Source organism: Oncorhynchus kisutch, linkage group LG5 (assembly GCF_002021735.2).
Source record: "Oncorhynchus kisutch isolate 150728-3 linkage group LG5, Okis_V2, whole genome shotgun sequence".
Taxonomy (NCBI): domain Eukaryota; kingdom Metazoa; phylum Chordata; class Actinopteri; order Salmoniformes; family Salmonidae; genus Oncorhynchus; species Oncorhynchus kisutch.
Genome location: NC_034178.2, coordinates 3,890,708 through 3,914,257, shown reverse-complemented (window position 1 = coordinate 3,914,257; position 23,550 = coordinate 3,890,708). Strand labels below are relative to the sequence as shown.

At 47.3% G+C, this 23,550-nt stretch overlaps 1 protein-coding gene across 13 annotated transcripts in view; it reads left to right on the top strand.

Annotated features, from left to right (window-relative positions):
• Positions 1 to 23,550, top strand: part of LOC109890362 (guanine nucleotide exchange factor DBS) — a 67,227-nt gene that overhangs the window by 38,215 nt on the left and 5,462 nt on the right. For 9 of the 13 annotated variants that reach the window (XM_031824147.1, XM_031824152.1, XM_031824153.1 and 6 more), the window contains 19 exons: positions 2,069 to 2,159; positions 11,864 to 11,983; positions 12,094 to 12,210; positions 12,496 to 12,645; positions 12,908 to 13,032; positions 13,835 to 13,949; positions 14,097 to 14,216; positions 14,975 to 15,166; positions 16,079 to 16,270; positions 16,544 to 16,703; positions 18,936 to 19,080; positions 19,713 to 19,779; positions 21,473 to 21,588; positions 21,820 to 21,982; positions 22,106 to 22,324; positions 22,476 to 22,697; positions 22,923 to 23,094; positions 23,221 to 23,293; positions 23,394 to 23,494. In XM_031824147.1, coding sequence (XP_031680007.1) covers positions 2,069 to 2,159; positions 11,864 to 11,983; positions 12,094 to 12,210; positions 12,496 to 12,645; positions 12,908 to 13,032; positions 13,835 to 13,949; positions 14,097 to 14,216; positions 14,975 to 15,166; positions 16,079 to 16,270; positions 16,544 to 16,703; positions 18,936 to 19,080; positions 19,713 to 19,779; positions 21,473 to 21,588; positions 21,820 to 21,982; positions 22,106 to 22,324; positions 22,476 to 22,697; positions 22,923 to 23,094; positions 23,221 to 23,293; positions 23,394 to 23,494 — 2,660 coding nt within the window. Of the gene's footprint in view, positions 1 to 1,409; positions 1,652 to 2,068; positions 2,160 to 11,863; positions 11,984 to 12,093; positions 12,211 to 12,495; positions 12,646 to 12,907; positions 13,033 to 13,834; positions 13,950 to 14,096; positions 14,217 to 14,974; positions 15,167 to 16,078; positions 16,271 to 16,543; positions 16,704 to 18,935; positions 19,081 to 19,712; positions 19,780 to 21,472; positions 21,589 to 21,819; positions 21,983 to 22,105; positions 22,325 to 22,475; positions 22,698 to 22,922; positions 23,095 to 23,220; positions 23,294 to 23,393; positions 23,495 to 23,550 lie in introns of those variants that run through there. The other 4 variants (XM_031824155.1, XM_031824154.1, XM_031824156.1 and 1 more) reach the window with 3 other exon arrangements.

Here is a 23,550-nt window from a genome sequence, read left to right as displayed (position 1 = left end):
GAAACTGAGCTGCACTTCCTAACCTCCTGCCCAATGTATGACCATATTAGACCCATATTTCCCTCAGATTACACAGACCCACAAAGAATTTGAAAACAAACCCGATTTTGATAAACTCTCATATCTATTGGGTGAAATATCACAGTGTGCCATCACAGCAGCAAGATTTGTGACCTGTTGCCAAAAGAAAAGGTCAACCAGTGAAGGACAAACACCATTGTAAATACAACCCATATTTATGTTTATTTATTTTCTCTTTTGTACTTTAACTATTTGCACATCGTTACAACAATGTATATAGACATAATATGACATTTGAAATTCTTTTGGAACGTCTGTGAGTGTAATGTTTACTGTTCATTTGTATTGTGTATTTCAATTCTGTATATTATCTACCTCACTTGCTTTGGCACTGTTAACATATGTTTCCCATGCCAATAAAGCCCCTTGAATTTAATTGAGAGGGGGGGGGGTGCTTTCTCTGTTGTGCTCTCTAGCTTGCTTTCATTTATTCCCTCGCTTTCATTCTCTTTCTCTGTGCCTCTCCCTTTCTCTCTTGCTTACTTACTCACTCTTTCTTTCTCTTTCTCTCTCTCTAGCGCACTCGCCAGACCAAAAGCGTGAGCGACTGTAAGGGGGTAGAAAGAGGGAGCTGGAAGAGGAGATATAAAAGAGAAAGCGGGGGTATTGTGGGGGTGTAGACGGGGTGTCCTGGGTGTTTAATTACTATGAGTTTATCTCTGAAACAGAGTGTTGTATTTAACACGGTGTCCTATAGAGAAACATCCATCATGCTGCCAGTTCAGCACTATGGACGGTCCTGATTAGTACCACTGGATAAATCATATCACCGTCTGTTTTATCTCACAAGATGCTCTCTGCACTTTCTCCTCTCCTTTTTCTCTCTGTGCTCTCTCTCTCTTTGTTCATCTCTACCTTAATTTCTATAAATCTCTCTCTTTCTATCTCTATGGCTTCCTCCTTGTCCTTTACCTCTGTGCTCTCCTCACTGCCAACACACATGCTGCTGAGCAAAGAGGGAGAGAGAGAGGAAAGGAGGGGGAGAGAGAGAGAGAGCCAATGAGACGAGGGGGAGGGGAGGGGAAGCTCTATAGCTAAAGCGAGAAGAAAGCTGTGTGTGTGTGTGTGTGTGTGTGTGTGTGTGTGTGTGCACGCACCACTGTCATGGCGGCAATTGAATTAATGACACTTTTGCGGTTCCCTCACCTACCAGCTAAAGGGGGATGGATCCCATCTCATTCTCCATCAGATGTCCCGCCCCCTTCTGTTCATGAGCCATTCAAACACACTCCCGCCACCGCTGTCCATCATCCGTATGCTGCTCTGTGATAGGCTATGGGGGAGATGCAGGGCTGAGTTGATTGGCTGGTGTAGAGAAGCGGGTAGGCAGAGGATCGTTGTTCTCGGGGGGGCTTGGCGGGTGGCTCCCGTTCTATCAGAGCTGTAAACAGAACACTGGTGCTTAACAAACGGGATCTGCAGAGAGGGAAAACCGGAATAACAGAGAAAAGGAATGGGAGAAGGAGATGACATTCTATTGAGGAGGTTTTGGGAATAACATTTGGGAATAACAGACGTATCCTGTCGTGTCACATCAATGGGATTAACCTGAGGAAGAGGCAAAATTTTGGTAGTGTGTTTTCTACCGTGTGTGTGTGTGTGTGTGTGCGTGCGTGCACAGCAGGGTGATGGATGGATGATGGATTTGCTCATGGCTGTGTTGATGTACATGGACCACCTCAGCAGCATTGACTCTTTCACATTTCTGTGTGTGTGGTTGTCACTCTTGTTAAGAGCATCTGCTAATTGACTGAGATGTAAACGTGTGCTGCCAGCGACACTCTCCTCGTACTTTTGTACACAATCTACACACACTCCCACACACACACAGGGATTGAGCGTAATAATGCCACTGCCTGTGGGTAGCCTGTGATCTTGGAGCAGTCAAGGGTCTTGTCATTAGGAGGATACACACACATCCATGTAACCGTGGTAACATACACACACATCCATGTTGCTGTGGTGACCGTGTCTCGCTCTCCTGCAGTGTGACAGCGTCTGGAGTGGGCTTCATCCTGGTCATCGACCGCCGCCAGGACAGATGGACCGCCGTCAAGGGGACCCTGCTACGCATTGCAGTGAGTAACTGTGTGTGTGTGTGTGTGTGTGTGTGTGTGTGTGTGTGTGCATGCCTCATTAACACTGTATGCTGAGGGTGTGTGTGTAATCTATTAAGACATACACTTTAACAGGTGTTTGAGATGTGCTGAGCGACAGGAAACCTTTGTATATCAGAGTAGTGGCACAGTGCAGCCTTCTCCATGAGGTGTCTTGCTGTCTGGTGAAACTAACTACTAGCCTAGTTCTGCAGGAGGGGACTGTAGCATCTCCTCCTTTCAGATTATACAATATCACACTCACTTCAACCTGCAGGAGGGGACTGTAGCATCTCCTCCTTTCAGATTATACAATATCACACTCACTTCAACCTGCAGGAGGGGACTGTAGCATCTCCTCCTTTCAGATTATACAACATCACACACACTTCAACCTGCAGGAGGGGACTGTAGCATCTCCTCCTTTCAGATTATACAACATCACACTCACTTCAACCTGCAGGAGGGGACTGTAGCATCTCCTCCTTTCAGATTATACAACATCACACTCACTTCAACCTGCAGGAGAGAGAGGGAGAGCGATGGGATTTCCTACTCCGTATTTTAGAACACACTATAAGGAGTAAAATGGCACCAAGATGTTGTCTGTATCATGTACAGCTCACAGATCATAGGGTCTCACAGGAGGCATGTATAGGTCTAAAAAGGGCCTTATATGGCCACTTTCATCTGGATTTTCTCACATTGTTTGTGATACAAATGTAAAAAGCTTGTTGAACATTTTTCCTCCCAAAAGTGTCTATGTTAGAATTGCCAGAACAATCTGAGAAAATATTTTGTAATAATCACCCTTTTACACCTCTGTCTTCTCTTCTACTGTACACTCTTCCTCTCTCCTTCTCTAGTCTGTCACATGCTCCTCTAGTTCTCTTTTCTTCTTTCTCACTCGCTCGCTCTCTCTCGCTCTCTCTCTCTTGCTCTCTCTCTCTTGCTCTCTCTCTCTCGCTCTCTCGCTCTCTCTCACTCTCTCGCTGACTCTCTCTCGCTGTCTCACTCTCTCTCTTGCTGTCTCTCTCGCTCTCGCTCTCTCTCACTCTCTCGCTGACTCTCTCTCGCTGTCTCACTCTCTCTCTTTCTCTTGCTGTCTCTCTCGCTCTCTCTCGCTCTCTCGCTGTCTCACTCTCTCTTTCTCTCGCTGTCTCTCTCGCTCTCTCTCGCTCTCTCTCGCTCTCTCTCGCTCTCTCTCGCTCACTCTCTCTCTCTCTCGCTGTCTCACTCTCTCTCTTTCTCTTGCTGTCTCTCTCGCTCTCTCTCTCGCTGTCGCTCGCTCTCTCTCAATTCAATTTCAATTTAAGGGCTTTATTGGCATGGGAAACATGTTTACATTGACAAAGCAAAGGAAATGGATAATGAACAAAAGTGAAATAAACAATAAAAAATGAACAGTAAACATTACACTCACAAAAGTTACACTCACAAAAGTTACACTCACAAAAGTTCCAAAGCAATAAAGACATTTCAAATGTCATTATGTCTATATACATTGTTGTAATGATGTGCAAGTTAGTGTGTCTGTGTGTCTGTCTGTCACTCTCACTGCATGTGGTACAGGCTGTGACAGCTCAACAGCTGTGGCTGTAGCTGGAGGGGATAGAGTGATTGAGTAGGGAGGGGATAGGGTGATTTGACTAGGGAGGGGATAGGGTCATTTGACTAGGGAGGGGCTGGTGTGATTTGACTAGGGAGGGGTTAGAGTGATTGAGTAGGGAGGGATAGGGGGATTTGACTAGGGGATAGGGTGATTTGACTAGGGAGGGGATAGGCTGATTTGACTAGGGAGGGGATAGGGTGATTTGAGGAGGGAGGGGATAGGGTGATTTGAGGAGGGAGGGGATAGGGTGATTTGACTAGGGAGGGGATAGGGTGATTTGACTAGGGAGGGGATAGGCTGATTTGACTAGGGAGGGGATAGGGTGATTTGAGGAGGGAGGGGATAGGGTGATTTGACTATGACATTTGTAATGTCTTTATTGTTTTGAAACTTCTGTATGTGTAATGTTTACTGTTCATTTGATTGTTTATTTCACTTTATATATTATCTACTTCACTTGCTTTGGCAATGTTAACATATGTTTCCCATGCCAATAAAGCCCTTGAATTGAATTGATATCACTAGGGAGGGGATAGTGTGATTTGACTAGGGAGGGGATAGTGTGATTTGACTAGGGAGGGGATAGTGTGATTTGACTAGGGAGGGGATAGGGTAATTTGACTATGGAGGGGATAGGGTAATTTGACTAGGGAGGGGATAGTGTGATTTGACTAGGGAGGGCTATAGGGTGATTTGACTAGGGAGGGGATAGTGTGATTTGACTAGGGAGGGGATAAGGTGATTTGACTATGGAGGGGGTAGGCTGATTTGACTAGGGAGGGGATAGGCTGATTTGACTAGGGAGGGGGTAGGCTGATTTGACTAGGGAGGGGGTAGGCTGATTTGACTAGGGAGGGGATAGGCTGATTTGACTAGGGAGGGGGTAGGCTGATTTGACTAGGGAGGGGGTAGGCTGATTTGACTAGGGAGGGGATAGGCTGATTTGACTAGGGAGGGGATAGGCTGATTTGACTAGGGAGGGGGTAGGCTGATTTGACTAGGGAGGGGATAGGCTGATTTGACTAGGGAGGGGGTAGGCTGATTTGACTAGGGAGGGGGTAGGCTGATTTGACTAGGGAGGGGGTAGGCTGATTTGACTAGGGAGGGGGTAGGCTGATTTGACTAGGGAGGGGGTAGGCTGATTTGACTAGGGAGGGGGTAGGCTGATTTGACTAGGGAGGGGATAGGCTGATTTGACTAGGGAGGGGGTAGGCTGATTTGACTAGGGAGGGGGTAGGCTGATGAACATGAAACACCCACAATGAGTTCCAGGAATCACCATCATAATAACTTGATACAGGCTTCACATCTGTGATCTTCATAATGTTGGTAATAAATGCAGAGTTATGAAACAGATAAACCAAACAGAAATATAACTTTTCTATAAATATAACATGGACAAATGTTAACCTTTTAGCTCACCCATCTCCCATCAGCAAACCATAATGTCTCCATCATTCTCCTTATATGGGCCTGTCAGCCCCCCAATAATAATGGACTGTTCCAGCCATAACGGCCCGTTCCAGCCCATTGGATATGTCCATGTGACAAGGGAGGGGAGGAGGCTGGTGTTGAGCTGTTAACATTGCTGAAGTAGGACATTCGTCCTCTGTAAGCCTCTGTTAAGTGTGGGTGTGTTCATTGATTTCCCTAAAGTGATAGTAGTGTGTAAACAGGCTGGGGAAACCTGCTGATTAGTAGAGTACAGTATCAGTGTGGTGGCCTCAAGGGCAAACGCGCACATACCCTCACACACTCACACACACCCTCAAGCATGCGGTGTCTGTGATTGTGATTGTGATTACCAGTATGATTTGTGACTGTGTCCTTGTGGGCCTGCAGTGTGAGGAGCAGAGGGTTGGTGTCATTACTCACCCCTATGGAGAGGAAGAGGCAGGGGGAGAGAGAGGGGCTGGGCTATGGAGAGGGGGAGGAGGGAGGAGGGAGGCAGGGGGGTAGAGGGGCTGGGCTATGGAGAGGAGGAGGAGGGAGGCAGGGGGAGAGAGGGGCTGGGCTATGGAGGGAGGCAGGAGGGGGGGGTAGAGGGGCTGGGCTATGGAGAGGAGGAGGAGGGAGGCAGGGGGGTGTAGAGGGGCTGGGCTATGGAGAGGAAGAGGCAGGGGGAGAGAGAGGGGCTGGGCTATGGAGAGGAGGAGGGAGGCAGGGGGGGGTAGAGGGGCTGGGCTATGGAGAGGAGGCGGAGGGAGGGAGGCAGGCGGGAGGTAGAGGGGCTGGGCTATGGAGAGGAGAGGAGGGGGCGTGCAGGGGAGGGAGAAGGCTATGGAGAGGAGGAGGAGGAGGGGGCGTGCAGGGGGAGGGAGAGGGGCTGGGCTATGGAGAGGAGGAGGGTGGAGGGGGGCGTGTGAGTGAGATGGAACCCGCTAGGGAGATGAGCAGCATGGTAAAGAGAGAGTGGTGTCAGGCTACTCAGCTGGGTGTGATGGTGTAGAGATAGTGGTGTCAGGCTACTCAGCTGGGTGTGATGGGGAGAGATAGTGGTGTCAGGCTACTCAGCTGGGTGTGGTGGGGAAGAGATAGTGGTGTCAGGCTACTCAGCTGGGTGTGATGGTGGAGAGATAGTGGTGTCAGGCTACTCAGCTGGGTGTGATGGTGGAGAGATAGTGGTGTCAGGCTACTCAGCTGGGTGTGATGGGGAGAGATAGTTGTGTCAGGCTACTCAGCTGGGTGTGGTGGGGAAGAGATAGTGGTGTCAGGCTACTCAGCTGGGTGTGATGGTGGAGAGATAGTGGTGTCAGGCTACTCAGCTGGGTGTGATGGGGAGAGATAGTGGTGTCAGGCTACTCAGCTGGGTGTGGTGGGGAAGAGATAGTGGTGTCAGGCTACTCAGCTGGGTGTGATGGTGGAGAGATAGTGGTGTCAGGCTACTCAGCTGGGTGTGATGGGGAGAGATAGTGGTGTCAGGCTACTCAGCTGGGTGTGGTGGGGAAGAGATAGTGGTGTCAGGCTACTCAGCTGGGTGTGATGGTGGAGAGATAGTGGTGTCAGGCTACTCAGCTGGGTGTGATGGGGAGAGATAGTGGTGCCAGGCTACTCAGCTGGGTGTGGTGGGGAAGAGATAGTGGTGACAGGCTACTCAGCTGGGTGTGATGGTGGAGAGATAGTGGTGTCAGGCTACTCAGCTGGGTGTGATGAGGGAGAGAGTGGTGTCAGGCTACTCAGCCGGGTGTGATGGTGGAGAGATAGTGGTGTCAGGCTACTCAGCTGGGTGTGATGGGGGAGAGATAGTGGTGTCAGGCTACTCAGCTGGGTGTGATGGGGGAGAGATAGTGGTGTCAGGCTACTCAGCTGGGTGTGATGGGGTAGAGATAGCGGTGTCAGGCTAATCACCTGGGTGTGGTGGGGAAGAGATAGTGGTGTCAGGCTACTCAGCTGGGTGTGGTGGGGGAGAGATAGTGGTGTCAGGCTACTCAGCTGGGTGTGATGGGGGAGAGATAGTGGTGTCAGGCTACTCAGCTGGGTGTGATGGGGGAGAGATAGTGGTGTCAAGCTACTCAGCTGGGTGTGATGGAAGAGAGATTGTGGTGTCAAGCTACTCAGCTGGGTGTGATGGAGGAGAGATAGTGGTGTCAGGCTACTCAGCTGGGTGTGATGGGGAGAGTTAGTGGTGTCAGACTACTCAGCTGGGTGTGATGGGGTAGAGATAGTGGTGTCAGGCTACTCAGCTGGGTGTGATGGGGGAGAGATAGTGTTGTCAGGCTACTCAGCTGGGGTGTGATGGGGGAGAGATAGTGGTGTCAGGCTAATCAGCTGGGTGTGATGAGGAAGATATAGTGGTGTCAGGCTACTCAGCTGGGTGTGGTGGGGGAGAGATAGTGGTGTCAGGCTACTCAGCTGGGTGTGATGAGGAAGATATAGTGGTGTCAGGCTACTCAGCTGGGTGTGATGGGGGAGAGAGTGGTGTCAGGCTACTCAGCTGGGTGTGATGGGGGAGAGAGTGGTGTCAGGCTACTCAGCTGGGTGTGATGGGGGAGAGATAGTGGTGTCAGGCTACTCAGCTGGGTGTGATGGGGGAGAGATAGTGGTGTCAGACTACTCAGCTGGGTGTGATGGGGGAGAGTTAGCGGTGTCAGGCTACTCAGCTGGGTGTGATGGGGGAGAGTTAGCGGTGTCAGGCTACTCAGCTGGGTGTGATGGGGAAGAGACTTCCTGTAGAAAGGATATATTGGTCTGTTTGTGCTTGTGTATGTATCTGTTTGTATGGGGCTTCCCAGTGACAGGACTGTGTGTGTGTGTGTGTGTGTGTGTGTGATGGCATATCTCATGAATGTGTTTGTTATGCTGTAGGCTGAATCTTCCTCTGCATCTTCCTCTGTAGCTGACATATGTCAAGGTTATCCTAATCAGTGTTCTGTCTATATGGTACTCCCTACAGAATGACATTGGAGATCGAAAAACATGTCCAGAATAAATGACCAAATCAGCTGTTCCACGGTAACCGCTAGCTGATGTGTGGTTTGAGTGTTCTGTTACAACATGGCCACCACCTATCATCTAAGTGGGTGCTGCTAAACGTTAGCGGTGGATGGGGTGAGTTCCCCCCCGACTGATGTGTGTTCCATTATTACTTCCGACAGTATATCATATACTGTGTAGCTGGGTTTAACATGAGCTTTCATTGGCTACGCCAGAGTCAGACTACATGGAATGGTATTGTTATGGAAATCACAGTTTGAAGGTCAAGAAGCAGCCCCTCCTTCCATGTTCTCATTAAATGGTTTTTAACATCCGCCCGCCCACCCGCCCGCCCGCTGTTAGTGCTTTTATGATTTTAGTGTCAGCAAACTCCAAGCTCTCCAAAAATATTGATGGGTTACTGTGATAGGGAGGGGCCATATTATGTGCAAATAGGGTTCAAATCTACTGAGAGGAGGAGCCTAATAACAGTCAAGCCCAATCACAGCAGGCTTGCTCCAGTCCCATACAGCCATCAGTCCCAAACAGACATCAGTCCCAAACAGATCAAGTCATTTGTTTGAGTGTCATGTGCAGGACAGACAGTGTGACCGTGCGCTGGATCATTGATTAGGAGATAAATAATGAGAGTGAGGTAATGAAGATTAACACGTTTTATCTCTCAGGATCTCTTCATTGATTTTGCGGTGGTAGTTCAGTAATACACTCAGATTTGAGTGACCTTGCCTGACACCTGAAGACTGACACCTGAAGACACGTGTTAGCTCTTGAGATCCAGGTTCGAAACCTGGTCATTGACACTTTTTTTCAGTGAGAAAGAGCAGTCCTTTATTTACTAGATGCAATTCATTAATAAAAAATAGACTGGCTGTGTGACAGACGTGGAAACCGTCACTGTGTGGAACCTCATCTTTTTCTCCCAAGGAGTGCAGTTTCCATGGCAACGTGGTCTTGCAGGGTTGGTAAGCAGCTGTGTGTGGATGTAGTGGGCTAGTCTCTGGGAAGCAGCCGTTTGGCAATATGAGATGACATCATACTGCTGAAATAGAGCCTTATTCTGCTAATTGGAATTGTGATTTGCAGAGGTTTTACTGTGGTTACAAACCTCCACATATTTATTTGAACAGTTAGGCTAAAACTTTGAACTTGTCTCTATACTCCAGCATTTTGGATTTGAGATCAAATGTTTAATATGAGGCGACAGTACAGAACGTCACCTTTTCTTTGAGGGTATTTCCATACATACAGGGCCTTCAGAGAGTATTCATACCCCTCGACTTATTCCACATTTTGTTGTTACAGCCTAATTTCTAAATGGATCAAATCATGTTTTTTTCTCACCCACCTACACGCAAAAATACCCCATAATGACAAAGTGAAAATGGGTTTTTAGAAAATGTTGCACATTTCATGAAAATGAAATACAGAAATATCTCATTTACAGAAGTATTCACACCCCTGAGTGAATACTTTGTAGAATAACTTTTTGAAAGCGATTACATCTTGTTTCTGGATAAGGGGTGAGAACTTCAGGCTGTAACATAACAAAATGTGGAATAAGTCCAGGGGTATGAATACTTTCTGAAGGCCCTGTGTCTGTTTCACTGTTTAGAAATTAAAGTCCCCCAATTTGAAGGTGTCATACGTATTTGGATTTAGTTAAATGTAGTATTTGGTCCCATATTCCTAGCACACAATGACTGCATCAAGCTTGAAGCTCAATAAACTTGGGTGCATTTGCAGTTTGTTTTGTCTGTGTTTCGGATTATGTTGTGCCCAATAGAAATTAATGGTAAATAACGTATTGTCATTTTTTGGTCACTTTTACTGTAAATAAGAATAGAATATGTTTCTGAACACTTCTACGTTAATGAGATCATGCCACCAAAACATGCTTACCACTCACCATTACCAATAACAGGGGAGGTTAGCATTTTTGGGGGGTGTAATTGTATGCCTATAAACATCACCAAAATAAACTGCAAATGCACTTTTATCTTCACTGTCCAAGTAAATACCTGTGCGTGTGTGTGTGTGTGACTCTGGCTCATCCAATCAGACAATAGGCTACATTCAGGCTGTCAGTTGCTGTGTGGATTCTGGGTTTTCTGGCGAAATCTCTTCTCAGTATTTTCAACCCAAAGAATTCAATAAAAGTACCTATTCTAAAACAAGCGAGAGATGCACCTGTTTTATAACATGCACTAGATATTTTTGGCTGCACCTCCAGTGATGTTGGTTGAAGCGCTATCCCTCCCTCCTCCAGGGATCAGTGTTATGCCCACTCAGCCTGCTATATATGTCAGCTGTAGCCAGCAGCAGTGGAGTGTGGTGATGTAGGTTCTACAGTGGGCAGTGTTGTTTGTGTGCCCGAGGCTGAGGAAGGTTGTCCTACTCTAGCTAGTCTTGCGGTATTGATTGAAGACCACCCCTGTAGAGCAGAGTAATTCACAACTCCTGTTACAACAAGCCACTAACAATCTGGCTTTACAGGGCCTTCAGAAAGTGTTCACACTTCTCGACTTTCTCCACATGTTGTTGTGTTACAGCCTGAGTTTAAAATGGATTACATTTATATGTTGTGTCACTGGCCTACACACAATACCCCATAATGTCAAAATGGAATTATGTTTTTAGAAACATTTACAAGTATTTAAAGATTCAACCCCTTTGCTACGGCAAGGCTAAATAAGTTCAGGAGTAAAAATGCATGGACTCACTGTGTGTGTAATAATAGTGTTTACCATAATTGACTACCTCATCTCTGTACCCCCACACATAACATTTTCTGTAAGGTCCCTCGGTCGAGCATGGAATTTCCAACACAGATTCAACCACAAAGACCATGGAGGTTTTCCAATGCCTCGCAAAGAAGGGCACCTATTGGTAGATGGCAAAAAATGGACAAAGCAGACATTTAAATATCCCTTTGAGTGAAGTTATTAATTACACTTTGGATGGTGTATCGATACACCCAGTCACTAACACAGTTGCCGGAGAGGAAGGAAACCGCTCCAGGATTTGACCATGAGGCCAATGGTGACTTTTAAAACAGTTAGAGTATGATGGCTGTGATAGGAGGAAACTGAGGATGGATCAACAACATTGTAGTTACTCCACAATAGTAACCTAAATGACAGAGTGAAAAGAAGGAAGCCTGTACAGAATAAAAATATTCCAAAACATGCATCCTGTTTGCATTAAGGTAAAACTGCAAAGAATGTGGGGGAAATCGAACACAACACTGACTACCACAGTTCATATTTTCAACCATGGTGGTGGCTGCATCATGTTATTGGTATGCTTCTCATCGGCAAGGACTAGGGAGTTTTGTAGGATAAAAAGAAACTGAATAGAGCTCAGCACAGGCACAATCCTAGAGAAAAACCTGATTCAGTCTGCGTTCCATCAGACACTGAGAGAAAAATTCACCTTTCAGCAGGACAATAAGCTAAAACACAAGATCACTGGATCTGCTTACCAAGATGAACCACTGCCCTGATTTACCACTCTTTCCAGTAAGGCATGTGTATGTATGTTCAGTTAATTTGTATCAATGAATTCCATTCAAGTCCATAAGACTTGAAGGTTTATCCCCCAACAACAACAACACAAAGTAATGAATGTGTGTGTTCCACAGGGCTCATTCCCAGTACATTTACAGCTGGTTCTGGTCTTGCGGCCCTCCACCTTATTCCAGCGGACGCTCTCCGACATCTTCTTCAAGTTCAACAGGGATGAGTTCAAGATGAAGGTGCCGGTATGTTTTTTTTATATGCATGTGCCCGTCTGATGTGAGGACATTAGTGGACCTTTGTATGCGTCTCATATGTAGGTTCATGTGTGTTGACTCTCCTCCCTGTGTCTCAGGTGGTGATGCTGAGCTCTGTGACTGAGCTCCATGCCTACATCGACCGGACTCAGCTGCCCCAGGAGCTGGGAGGAACCCAGGATTACTGCCATGATACCTGGATCTCACACCGCACCGTGAGTACCCTACTACCATACCCTTCTCACCAGACCCCTGACAGTCTAAATAGGGCCCAATCCCAACATGATACCTGGATCTCACACCGCACCGTGAGTACCCTACTACCATACCCTTCCCACCAGACCCCTGACAGACTACATAGGGCCCAATCCCAACTTGATATCTGCTCACTGAACTGAACTCATTCTAAACTGTCCCATTAGTCCACCCCATCTCAATAGGATGTGTGTGTGTTTCTAACCAGTGATGACACAATTGGGTTGTGTTTGTCCGGTCCTCAGGCTATCGAGGCCTTTGCTCTGATGGTGAAGACCACGGCACAGACCCTGCAGTCGTTTGGGACGGAGCTGGCCGAGACCGAGCTACCCAACGACGCCCAGGCCACGTCCAACCTGCTGGCCACACACACCGAGAAGAAGGGACAGATGAAGGTAAGGGCACAGAGAGACCAAGTCATTAATATACAGACTATTACCAAAAACTCCATGTTTTAAGTGATAGTGTTGAGGTCAATTCATTTTAAATTCAAGGCACGGTTAAACATTCAGTTCCTGATTTGTTCCTGATGTTTGTGTTTCTCAGGGGAAAGATATACTGAAGAACAGACTTTGGCTGTAGCTGAGACTGTATACTCTGTACTGTCCAATGGTAGATCCCTCTAACTGATGTGTCCATGTCCTGTCTCTCTCCCAGGAGGACCTGTGTGTGGCACTGGGCCAGGGAGGCCGGCTCCTGGAGAGCATCAATGAGCCCCTGCAGAGAGAACCCGACTATAAAATGAACCAGGACGAGCTGGAGAACCTGGCCACCGTGCAGAGGTCAGAGGGGACAGGGGTCAAGGGTCAGGCTTAGAGGTACTCTCATACCTAAGAAGTAGTCTAAAGTTGTGTTGTTTAGGTCATACTAAATCTGTATGTTTGCCTCAATCTTAAATGAATGGAAAAGTTTAGCACCATATCAATTTTAAGGTGAACTGTCCCTTTAATGCTAATGAAATAGGTTGAGAAAGGGACAGGGTACAGTAGGAGCAACAGAGATAGGAAATAAGAAAGAGAGATCCTGAGGTCCAACTGGTTATGGAACAGTCAAGATTCATGTTCTCTAGTATCAATGCTGGTGTGTGTCTTGCTAGAAGTTACTTAGAACTCTACTCTCTCATCTCCCATCATGACCCTGAATCTTCTAAGCTGTGTTCTGCCGCGCTGCAGTGAAATCTGCCCCCGTGCCATTCTGGTGTATTTTGGGAGTACTGGGATAGGATGCATAGTGGCAGCACTCACAGCTGCTGAGCAGAATTGGGAGAACAAAGGAAAGAAAACTGCAGTGTTTCATAACCCAAAACATTATGTTGGTTATACTGTAAAGTGCTCTGCTCTTGGAGGAGTAGGTTATGTAAGGGATTTGATTAAACACAGGACTTGGCTTGGTTTCAATGAAAAGGTACTTCTGGTTTCACTTAGTGATACTTTGAGATCCAAGCTGAAATACCATTGTTAGCTTTTTTTTCTTTGACTCTTTGACTCTCTATCCTTCATTCCCTTTCCATGTTTCTCTCCCTCCATCCATCTCTCTCTCTCCATCCCTTCATTCGTCTACCGTTCTTCCTCCATCCGTGTGTAGACTGCTGGGCCAGCTGGATGAGACAGAGACGGCGTTTGATGATTTCTGGGAGAGACACCAGACCAAGCTGGAACAGTGTCTGCAGCTCCGCCATTTTGAATACTACTTCCGTGAGGTGAGGGGAACAGGGACACAAGAGCATCATAGGAGATGTAGTCCCAGTCACTGTTTGTCAATTTGTTGTCTGTCTGGTCTGGTCTGTCTTGTCTGTCTTGTCTGGTGTGTGTTCTGACTCTACCTTTCCCTCACTATGGGTGTTCAGGTGCGTGCCCAGCTGGATGTGGTGTCAGAGCGGGTAGAGGCGTTCTCGGAGGTTGGCATCAGTCCCGCCCATGCAGAACACATCCTACGAGAACTCAACAGCCAGGAGGAGAAAGCCTGTGTAAGACACAAACACACACAGCTCATCCACTTGTCTAACAGATCCAAAACACGATGAGTGAAATGAATGTAGAAACTTGAATGATGAGATTCCACCAGCTGACATGGGTCGTATCCTGTTTCCGCTCTAGTTGTACCCCAGTACATTATAGACCCCATTCATCTCAATGACAGTATTGACTTTACAGATGAGACTCACGTGCAGTGGACCATACCTCCTATTGGTTGGTTCACACATACATTACTGCTGTAGTCCCCATGTGACTAGAAAACATGGCCTGTTGCCATGGATATGACTGTGTATCTAAACATGTACAACACCTGCTATATGTGCTGCTATTATTTTCTTGGAGAAATGACATCATATGTCTTGTGCTGCTTCATTCAAGGGGACTTAAGGAGGGAGAGAAAGACAGATTGTGTGTGTTGTGTGGTGGTAGAGTGGATGGTGCTGGTTCTGGTTCTGCACCACAGAAACAGCCTGCTCCCTCGTTCTACATTCCCATCACATATATGGACATGAACTGAATCCACAATGCCTGCAATAAGGCCCAAAACATCCACAGTGAAATCTTTACAGACTGTATACGTTGTGTAAAATGATGAGTTGGCTGTTATGCATCGGTCCTTATTTCAGAGGCAACTGGGAAGTAACATGGATTTAATGGCTTTCCATTATGACTGCTTTGTTCATATTTCTTTGTTTTACTGTGCAATAGTTGTGTGTGTGTTCTCACCTGCCTGTGTCTCTCTCTCCAGGATGTGTTGGACTGGGCTCTGTCCCTGGCCGCTGAGGGGGATGGGCTGATTGAGAGTGCTCACTATGCTGAGGACTCCATCCTGCCAAAGTGCAGTGAGCTGAGGGCCGTGTGTGATGAGGTCACCTCCTTCCTCAAGACCAAGAAGGTCCTTCTCCTGAGGGCCATGGAGCTGCACCACTGTCTGGAGAAGGTGAGGGCTGGAGGGGAGAAGTAGGGCCATGGAGCTGCACCACTGTCTGAAGAAGGTGAGGGGAGAAGTAGGGCCATGGAGATGCACCACTGTCTGGAGAAGGTGAGGGGAGAAGTAGGGCCATGGAGCTGCACCACTGTCTGGAGAAGGTGAGGGCTGGAGGGGAGAAGTAGGGCCATAGAGCTGCACCACTGTCTGGAGAAGGTGAGGGCTGGAGGGGAGAAGTAGGGCCATGGAGCTGCACCACTGTCTGGAGAAGGTGAGGGCTGGAGGGGAGAAGTAGGGCCATGGAGCTGCACCACTGTCTGAAGAAGGTGAGGGCTGGAGGGGAGAAGTAGGGCCATGGAGCTGCACCACTGTCTGAAGAAGGTGAGGGGAGAAGTAGGGCCATGGAGCTGCACCACTGTCTGGAGAAGGTGAGGGGAGAAGTAGGGCCATGGAGCTGCACCACTGTCTGAAGAAGGGGAGGGCTGGAGGGGAGAAGTAGGGCCATGGAGCTGCACCACTGTCTGAAGAAGGTGAGGGCTGGAGGGGAGAAGTAGGGCCATGGAGCTGCACCACTGTCTGGAGAAGGTGAGGGCTGGAGGGGAGAAGTAGGGCCATGGAGCTGCACCACTGTCTGGAGAAGGTGAGGGGAGAAGTAGGGCCATGGAGCTGCACCACTGTCTGGAGAAGGTGAGGGCTGGAGGGGAGAAGTAGGGTCATGGAAACACTGGCAAACCCTGGTTTAGATGGGGATCAGTAACCGGGTGATTGGTCAATGTAGCCCTCTAGTAGGTGAGAGCTGATGGAATCTTTCAGATGTTTGACAAGTGTCAAGGTATAAGAGTTCGTGTTTGAGTTCAGCCAGGTAAGGATTCATTCTCCCTCTGACCTGTGGTATAATGAATTCCTACCTCCCTCCCTCCCTAGGCATCGAGGTGGTGTGAGGAAGGGATCTACCTCCTTGCCTCCCAGCCGGTAGATAGATGTCAGTCTCAAGACGGGGCGGAGGCCGCGCTGCAGGAGCTGGAGAAGTACCTGGACACGGCCGCCCAACACCAGATCACCGACCTCAAGTCCATCTGGAGGGACTATGACTCCATCCTCAACCCAGAGCTTAGGGTAGGTGGCGCCCCATAGAGGCACCAGATATACATTACATGAGAAAACATTGTATTTGGTGGGCCAGTTGTTTTGAACACTGGACGTGACCAGGAGGTTGAGATATTTTTCCAGGTTTTTCCTCCCCTCTCCACGTGGTCAGGAAAAACTCCTGGCCCCAAGTATAATCAAATGATTGAATAGAGACGAGGAGAGGAAGACATCTTTTACTATTGAGCTATAACCTCAAAATGTCAGCATCTAACCCTCCCTCCCCTCTGTGTGTGTTAACAGGAGCAGGTGGAGAAGGTGTTTCAAAAGCAGGTGTCCATGCAGGAGATGTTTGAGAAGAGGAGGGTCAGTCTGAAGAAGCTGGCAGCCAAACAGACACGGCCCGTTCAGCCAGTGGCTCCCAGGCCTGAAGCCATCATCAAGTTCCCCATGTCCCCTCCTGGTGAATACCACATTCTGCGCCACATGTCACACTGGTCGTCACTATCTGACTCTACCTTTCCCTTACTGTCTCTCTGGTTCTGACACTACCTTTCCCTCCCTGTCTCTCTGGTTCTGACTCTACCTTTCGCCCTCTCTGTCTCTCTGGTTCTGACTCTACCTTTCCCTCTCTGTCTCTCTGGTTCTGACTCTACCTTTCCCTCTCTGTCTCTCTGGTTCTGACTCTACCTTTCCCTCCCTGTCTCTCTGGTTCTGACTCTACCTTTCCCTCCCCCTCTCTCTGGTTATGACTCTACCTTTCCCTCCCCATCTCTCTGGTTCTGACTCTACCTTTCCCACCCCGTCTCTCTGGTTCTGACTCTACCTTTCCCTCCCTGTCTCTCTGGTTCTGACTCTACCTTTCCCTCCCTGTGTCTCTGATTCTGATTCTACCTTTCCCTCCCTGTCTCTCTGGTTCTGATTCTACCTTTCCCTCCCTGTCTCTCTGGTTCTGACTCTACCTTTCCCTCCCTGTCTCTCTGGTTCTGACTCTACCTTTCCCTCCCTGTCTCTCTGGTTCTGACTCTACCTTTCCCTCCCTGTCTCTCTGGTTCTGACTCTACCTTTCCCTCTCTGGTTCTGATGGAAAAAGCTATACGGACACTCCTAATGTTTTATTTCAGGTTCAAATTGGGTTAGGGTAGGGGTAAGGGTTTGGTTGAGGTAAGGGTCAGTTTTACATTTTGATGAGTTGTTTTGCAGGTCAGCAGTAGCTTCTCCTGTTTCTGATTGCCATCTAGTGGCATGTAAGAAACAACATTCCCCTGAAAAGGCAGCGCGCGAAATTCAATAATATTTTTTTGAAATATGTCACTTTCACACATTAACATGTCCAATACAGCAAATGAAAGATAAACATCTTGTTAATCTACCCATCATGTCTGAAGCACAACATATGATTATGTTAGATCACCCCCAAGTCGAAAAAACACACAGCCATTTTCCCAACCAAAGATAGGAGTCACAAAAAGCAGAAATATAGATCAAATTAATCTCTAACCTTTGATGATCTTCATCGGATGACACTCATAGGACATCATGTTACACAATACATGTATGTTTTGTTCGATAATGTGCATATTTATATCCAAAAATCTCAGTTTACATTGGCACCTTACGTGCAGTAATGTTTTGATTCCAAAACATCCAGTGATTTTGCAGAAATACTCATAATAAACATTGATAAAGATACAAGTGTTATTCACAGAATTAAAGATAGACTTCTCCTTAATGCAACCTCTGTGTCAGATTTCAAAAATCTTTATGGAAAACCAATAATCTGAGAATGGTGCTCAGAACCCAAAACAGCCAGAGGAATATCCGCGATTTTGGAATCAACAAAGTTAGAAACAACACCATAAATATTCACCTACCTTTGATGATCTTCATCAGAAGGCACTCCCAGGAATCCCAGTTCGACAATAAATGACTGATTTGTTCCATAAAGTTCCATCATTTATGTCCAAATAGCCACTTGTTGTTAGTGTGTTCAGCCCAGTAATCCATCTTCATGAGGCGCAGGCACTTCATCCAGACAAAAACTCGAAAAGTTCCGTTACAGTCCTTTAGAAACATGTCAAACGATGTATGGAATCAATCTTTAGGATGTTTTTAAACATAAAACATCAATACTTTGTCTTCAGTTGTCTTCACTGGAACTCTGCCGGGGGCGCGCGTCATGAGACCAAGGCTCTCTGCCAGACCACTGACTCAAAGAGGTCTCATGAGCCCCTCCTTTATAGTAGCATCCTCAAACCAGTTTTTAAAGACTGTTGACATCTAGTGGTATCCCTAGGAAGTGCAACCTCATCCATATCTCAATGTATATTCGGAAGGCCAAGCTTTGAAAAACTACAAACCTCAGATGTCCCACTTCCTGGTTGGATGAGTTCCTGCCATATGAGTTCTGTTATACTCATAGACACCATTCAAACAGTTTTAGAAACTTCAGAGTGTTTTCTATCCAATACTAATTAATAATAATATGCATATATTAGCATCTGGGACAGAGTAGGAGGCAGTTCACTCTGGGCGTGCTATTCATCCAAAAGTGAAAATACTGCCCCCTATCCCAAAAAGGTTCAACAATATCTCATTCCCCGACAGTATATCATTGATTGATTGTAATGACTTTTTTGTTGGTTGTTTGAAGTTCAGATGAGTAGTTCTTATCCCGTCTTTCTGTTTCTTGTAGCTCACAGGAGTCAAGAGTCAAGGAATGCAGACGACAACATCTTGAACGTAGAAAACTGCAGAATAGTGGAGGTCCAGGTGCAGAACGATGGCAGCAGACACGGCTCTCTGTCTGAGGAGGAGGAGAACCTGGCTGTGCTCCGACGGTAGGGTCAGGGGTCAAAGGTCAATGATGTCATACTATAGCCTGAAATGCCTTAAAATAAATCAATGAACGGCCTCCCGAGTGGCTCAGGGGTCTATTGCACTTGAAGCGTCACTACAGCCCCGGATCGATCCCAGGCTGTGTCACAACCGGCCGTGACCGGGAGTCCCATAGGGTGGCGCACAATTTGCCCAGTGTCGTCTGGGTTAGGGGAGGGTTTGGCCGGGGGGGGGCTTTACTTGGATCATCACGGTAAAGCGACTCGTGGTGGGCTGGGCGCCTGCAGGCTGACTTCGGTCATCAGCTGGACGGTGTTTCCTCCAACACATTGGTGCAGCTGGCTTCCGGGTTAAGAGGGCGGGTGTTAAGAAGCGCACTTTGGCGGGTCATGTTTCGGGAAGACGCATGACACGACCTTCGAGTCCATTGGGCGATGAGACAAGATCTAAATTGGGGAGAAAAAGGAGGTGAAAAATATATTTTAAAAAACAATATCAATTAATCCTCTTGTGAAACACAATTGAAAAGAGATGGTTAGAAAGATAGTTAGATATTTCATACTTGGTATAGTTTATCAAAATAATAATACAATATGTTGATGTTAAATAGAATGTTGTTGTTTTGTTCCTACAGACATGTAATGAACGAGCTGTTGGAGACTGAGAGGGCGTACGTAGAGGAGCTTCTCTGTGTACTGCAGGTGTGTCACCACTAGAGGTCGCCACTACTCCACTTACTGTCCTAAATGTAGTTATATATATATATATATATATACTGCTCAAAACAAATAAAGGGAACACTAAAATAACACATCCTAGATCTGAATGAATGAAATATTCTTATTAAATACTTTTGTCTTTACAAAGTTGAATGTGCTGACAACAAATCACACAAAAATTATCAATGAAAATCAAATATATCAACCCATGGAGGTCTGGATTTGGAGTCACACTCAAAATTAAAGTGGAAAACCACACTACAGGCTGATCCAACTTTGATGTAATGTCCTTAAAACAAGTCAAAATGAGGCTCGGTAGTGTGTGTGGCCTCCACGTGCCTGTATGACCTCTCTACAACGCCTGGGCATGCTGCTGATGAGGTGGCGGATGGTCTCCTGAGGGATCTCCTCCCAGACCTGGACTAAAGCATCCGCCAACTCCTGGACAGTCTGTGGTGCAACGTGGCGTTGGTGGATGGAGCGAGATATGATGTCCCAGATGTGCTCAATTGGAACGGGCGGGCCAGTCCATAGCATCAATGCCTTCCTCTTGCAGGAACTGCTGACACACTCCAGCCACATGAGGTCTAGCATTGTCTTGCATTAGGAGGAACCCAGGGCCAACCTCACCAGCATATGGTCTCACAAGGGGTCTGATGATCTCATCTCGGTACCTAATGGCAGTCAGGCTACCTCTGGCGAGCACATGGAGGGCTGTGCGCCTCCCCCAAAGAAATGCCACCCCACACCATGACTGACCCACCGCCAAACCGGTCATGCTGGAGGATGTTGCAGGCAGCAGAACGTTCTCCACGGCGTCTCCAGACTATCACGTCTGTCACGTGCTCAGTGTGAACCTGCTTACATCTGTGAAGAGCACAGGCCGCCAGTGGTGAATTTGCCAATCTTGGTGTTCTCTGGCAAATGCCAAACGTCCTGCACCTGTGGACGTCGGGCCCTCATACCACCCTCATGGAGTCTGTTTCTGACAGTTTGAGCAGACACATGCACATTTGTGGCCTGCTGGAGGTCATTTTGCAGGGCTCTGGCAGTGCTCCTCCTGCTCCTCCTTGCACAAAGGCGGAGGTAGCGGTCCTGCTGCTGGGTTGTTGCCCTCCTACGGCCTCCTCCACATCTCCTGATGTACTGGCCTGTCTCCTGGTAGCGCCTCCATGCTCTGGACACTACGCTGACAGACACAGCACACCTTCTTGCCACAGCTCGCATTGATGTGCCATCCTGGATGAGCTGCACTACCTGAGCCACTTGTGTGGGTTGTAGACTCCGTCTCATGCTACCACTAGAGTGAAAGCACCGCCAGCATTCAAAAGTGACCAAAACATCAGCCAGGAAGCATAGGAACTGAGAAGTGGTCTGTGGTTATCACCTGCAGAACCACTCCTTTATTGGGGGTGTCTTGCTAATTGCCTATAATTTCCACCTGTTGTCTATTCCATTTGCACAACAGCATATGACATTTTTTGTCAATCAGTGTTGCTTCCTAAGTGGACAGTTTGATTTCAAGTGTGATTGTGATGTTTAAGTGTTCCCTTTATTTTTTTGAGCAGTGTATGTATGTATGTATGTATGTGTGTGTGTGTGTGTGTGTGTGTGTGTGTTTTTGAAAATAGTTTTTTTTAAATTGTTACCATTTTAGTATGTGTTGTTATTCCAGGGTTATGCTGCAGAGATGGACAACCCAGCCATGGCTCACCTCCTCCCTAGTGCTCTGCTCAACAGGAAGGATGTCCTGTTTGGCAACATGCCAGAGATCTACCAGTTCCACAAGAGGTGACTTTTCCTCCACTGCAACACCCATGTTACATAATGTTTACTGAGCAATGTCCTGTCATTGTGAACAGCTGTGACAGAAGAGGCACATTCACTCAACCATATCAATTTATAGGGACCAATTTTAACAATATTTAATTTGGTTAACATTACCTCAAGTCCCCCACTGCTTCCCAACCTTGGTAGTACTAACCTGTGTCCCGCTGTCTGTCTGTCTGTCTCTCACATCAGGACATTCCTCAGGGAGCTGGAGACCTACACAGACGTCCCTGAGCTGGTGGGACGCTGTTTCCTGGAGAGGATGGGCGACCTGCAGATCTATGAGAAGTACTGTCAGAACAAACCTCGATCCGAGAGCTTGTGGAGACAGTGCTCCGACTGCGCCTTCTTCCAGGTAACCTTTCACCTTTCTTTCAGGGCCCTCAGTGTATCTTGGATAGGATCCTCAAGCTCAGTATACTGTAAGCTTGTAAAAAAAAAAAATTGTATTGATGTGTGATTGTTTGTTTTTACGAAGGAGTGCCAGAGAAAGTTGGAACACAAACTGGGGTTGGACTCGTACCTCCTCAAGCCAGTCCAGAGGATAACCAAATACCAGCTGATACTGAAGGAGTTACTGAAGTACAGTAAGGGCTGTGAGGGTTCAGAGGACCTGCAGGAGGCGCTGTCCTCCATCCTGGGGATCCTGAAGGCCGTCAACGACTCCATGCACCTCATCGCCATCACAGGATATGAGGTCAGCTAACCACAGCACCCTTATTCTCCTCGTGCTTTAGGGTGGAGAGGAAAAATGTACCCAACCGTGTAACATATTTTGTACCACAGACAACGCTCAGTTATCTTTCCTACTTGTGATTGAATGGTTGTGTTAATTTATTGATCCCCAGGGGAGCCTGACGGAGTTGGGCAGGCTGCTGATGCAGGGGTCGTTCAACGTGTGGACGGAACACAAGAAAGGTCACGCTAAGGTCAAGGACCTGGCCCGCTTTAAGCCCATGCAGAGACACCTGTTCCTGCATGAAAAAGCCCTGCTCTTCTGTAAGAGACGGGAGGAGAATGGGGAGGGTTACGAGAAAGCCCCGTCCTACAGCTTTAAACACTCCCTCAACGTGAGTCTGGTTATGTCCGGCTGGCTGGCTCACTGTCTGGGGGAGGGTGACGACAAAGCCCCCTCATACAGCTTCAAACACTTCCTCAATGTCCTGACTGACTTTCTGGCAGTCTGTCTGGCTGGCTGTCTGTCTGGCTCTCCTTGGATTTTTACTTGGATCTATAGTATGTTATGAGTTCAACAGTGATATAGAAGTGTAATATTCTTCGGTTCTCTCTAACAGATGAGTGTGGTGGGCATCACGGAGAGCGCCAAGGGTGACAACAAGAAGTTTGAGATCTGGTGTAATTCCAGAGAGGAGGTGTTTATCGTCCAGGCTGCGACACCTGAGATCAAAACATCTTGGTTGAACGAGATCAGGAAGGTTCTGACTGGCCAGCTGAAAGCTTGCAGGGGTAAGATAGGGGATCTGCGGCATTACAGACACACGCACACACATTCCAGAGTTGATACACATCTGGATGCTAAATTCTCTGTTGTTGTGTCTGTGTTCTGTTAGTAACTGTGATGATTTGTTCCAGAATCTAGTCAAAAGAAGGCGTCAGACACAATGTCTCCCAGTCCAACCAGCAACAGCCCACCTATCGGTCTCAGGTCAGATTTTACAGAGAGAACCATGGCTAGAGCCAGTTACAGAGAAGGAATCAACATGGTTGGTTCTTCTCTTTTTCACCTGTTTGTTTCTCCCTCTTAGTCCATTTAGGAACTGTCAGAAGAGCGTGAAGAAGGGAGAAGAGAAGAAGACAGATGCTGTCAACTCTGACCCTAACTCCCCCTCCTCCCCAAAATACAAAGGTGAGTTGCCCTATTTTGTTGATTAAAGAAAATGTTTTTTACTTCTATCAAATGCT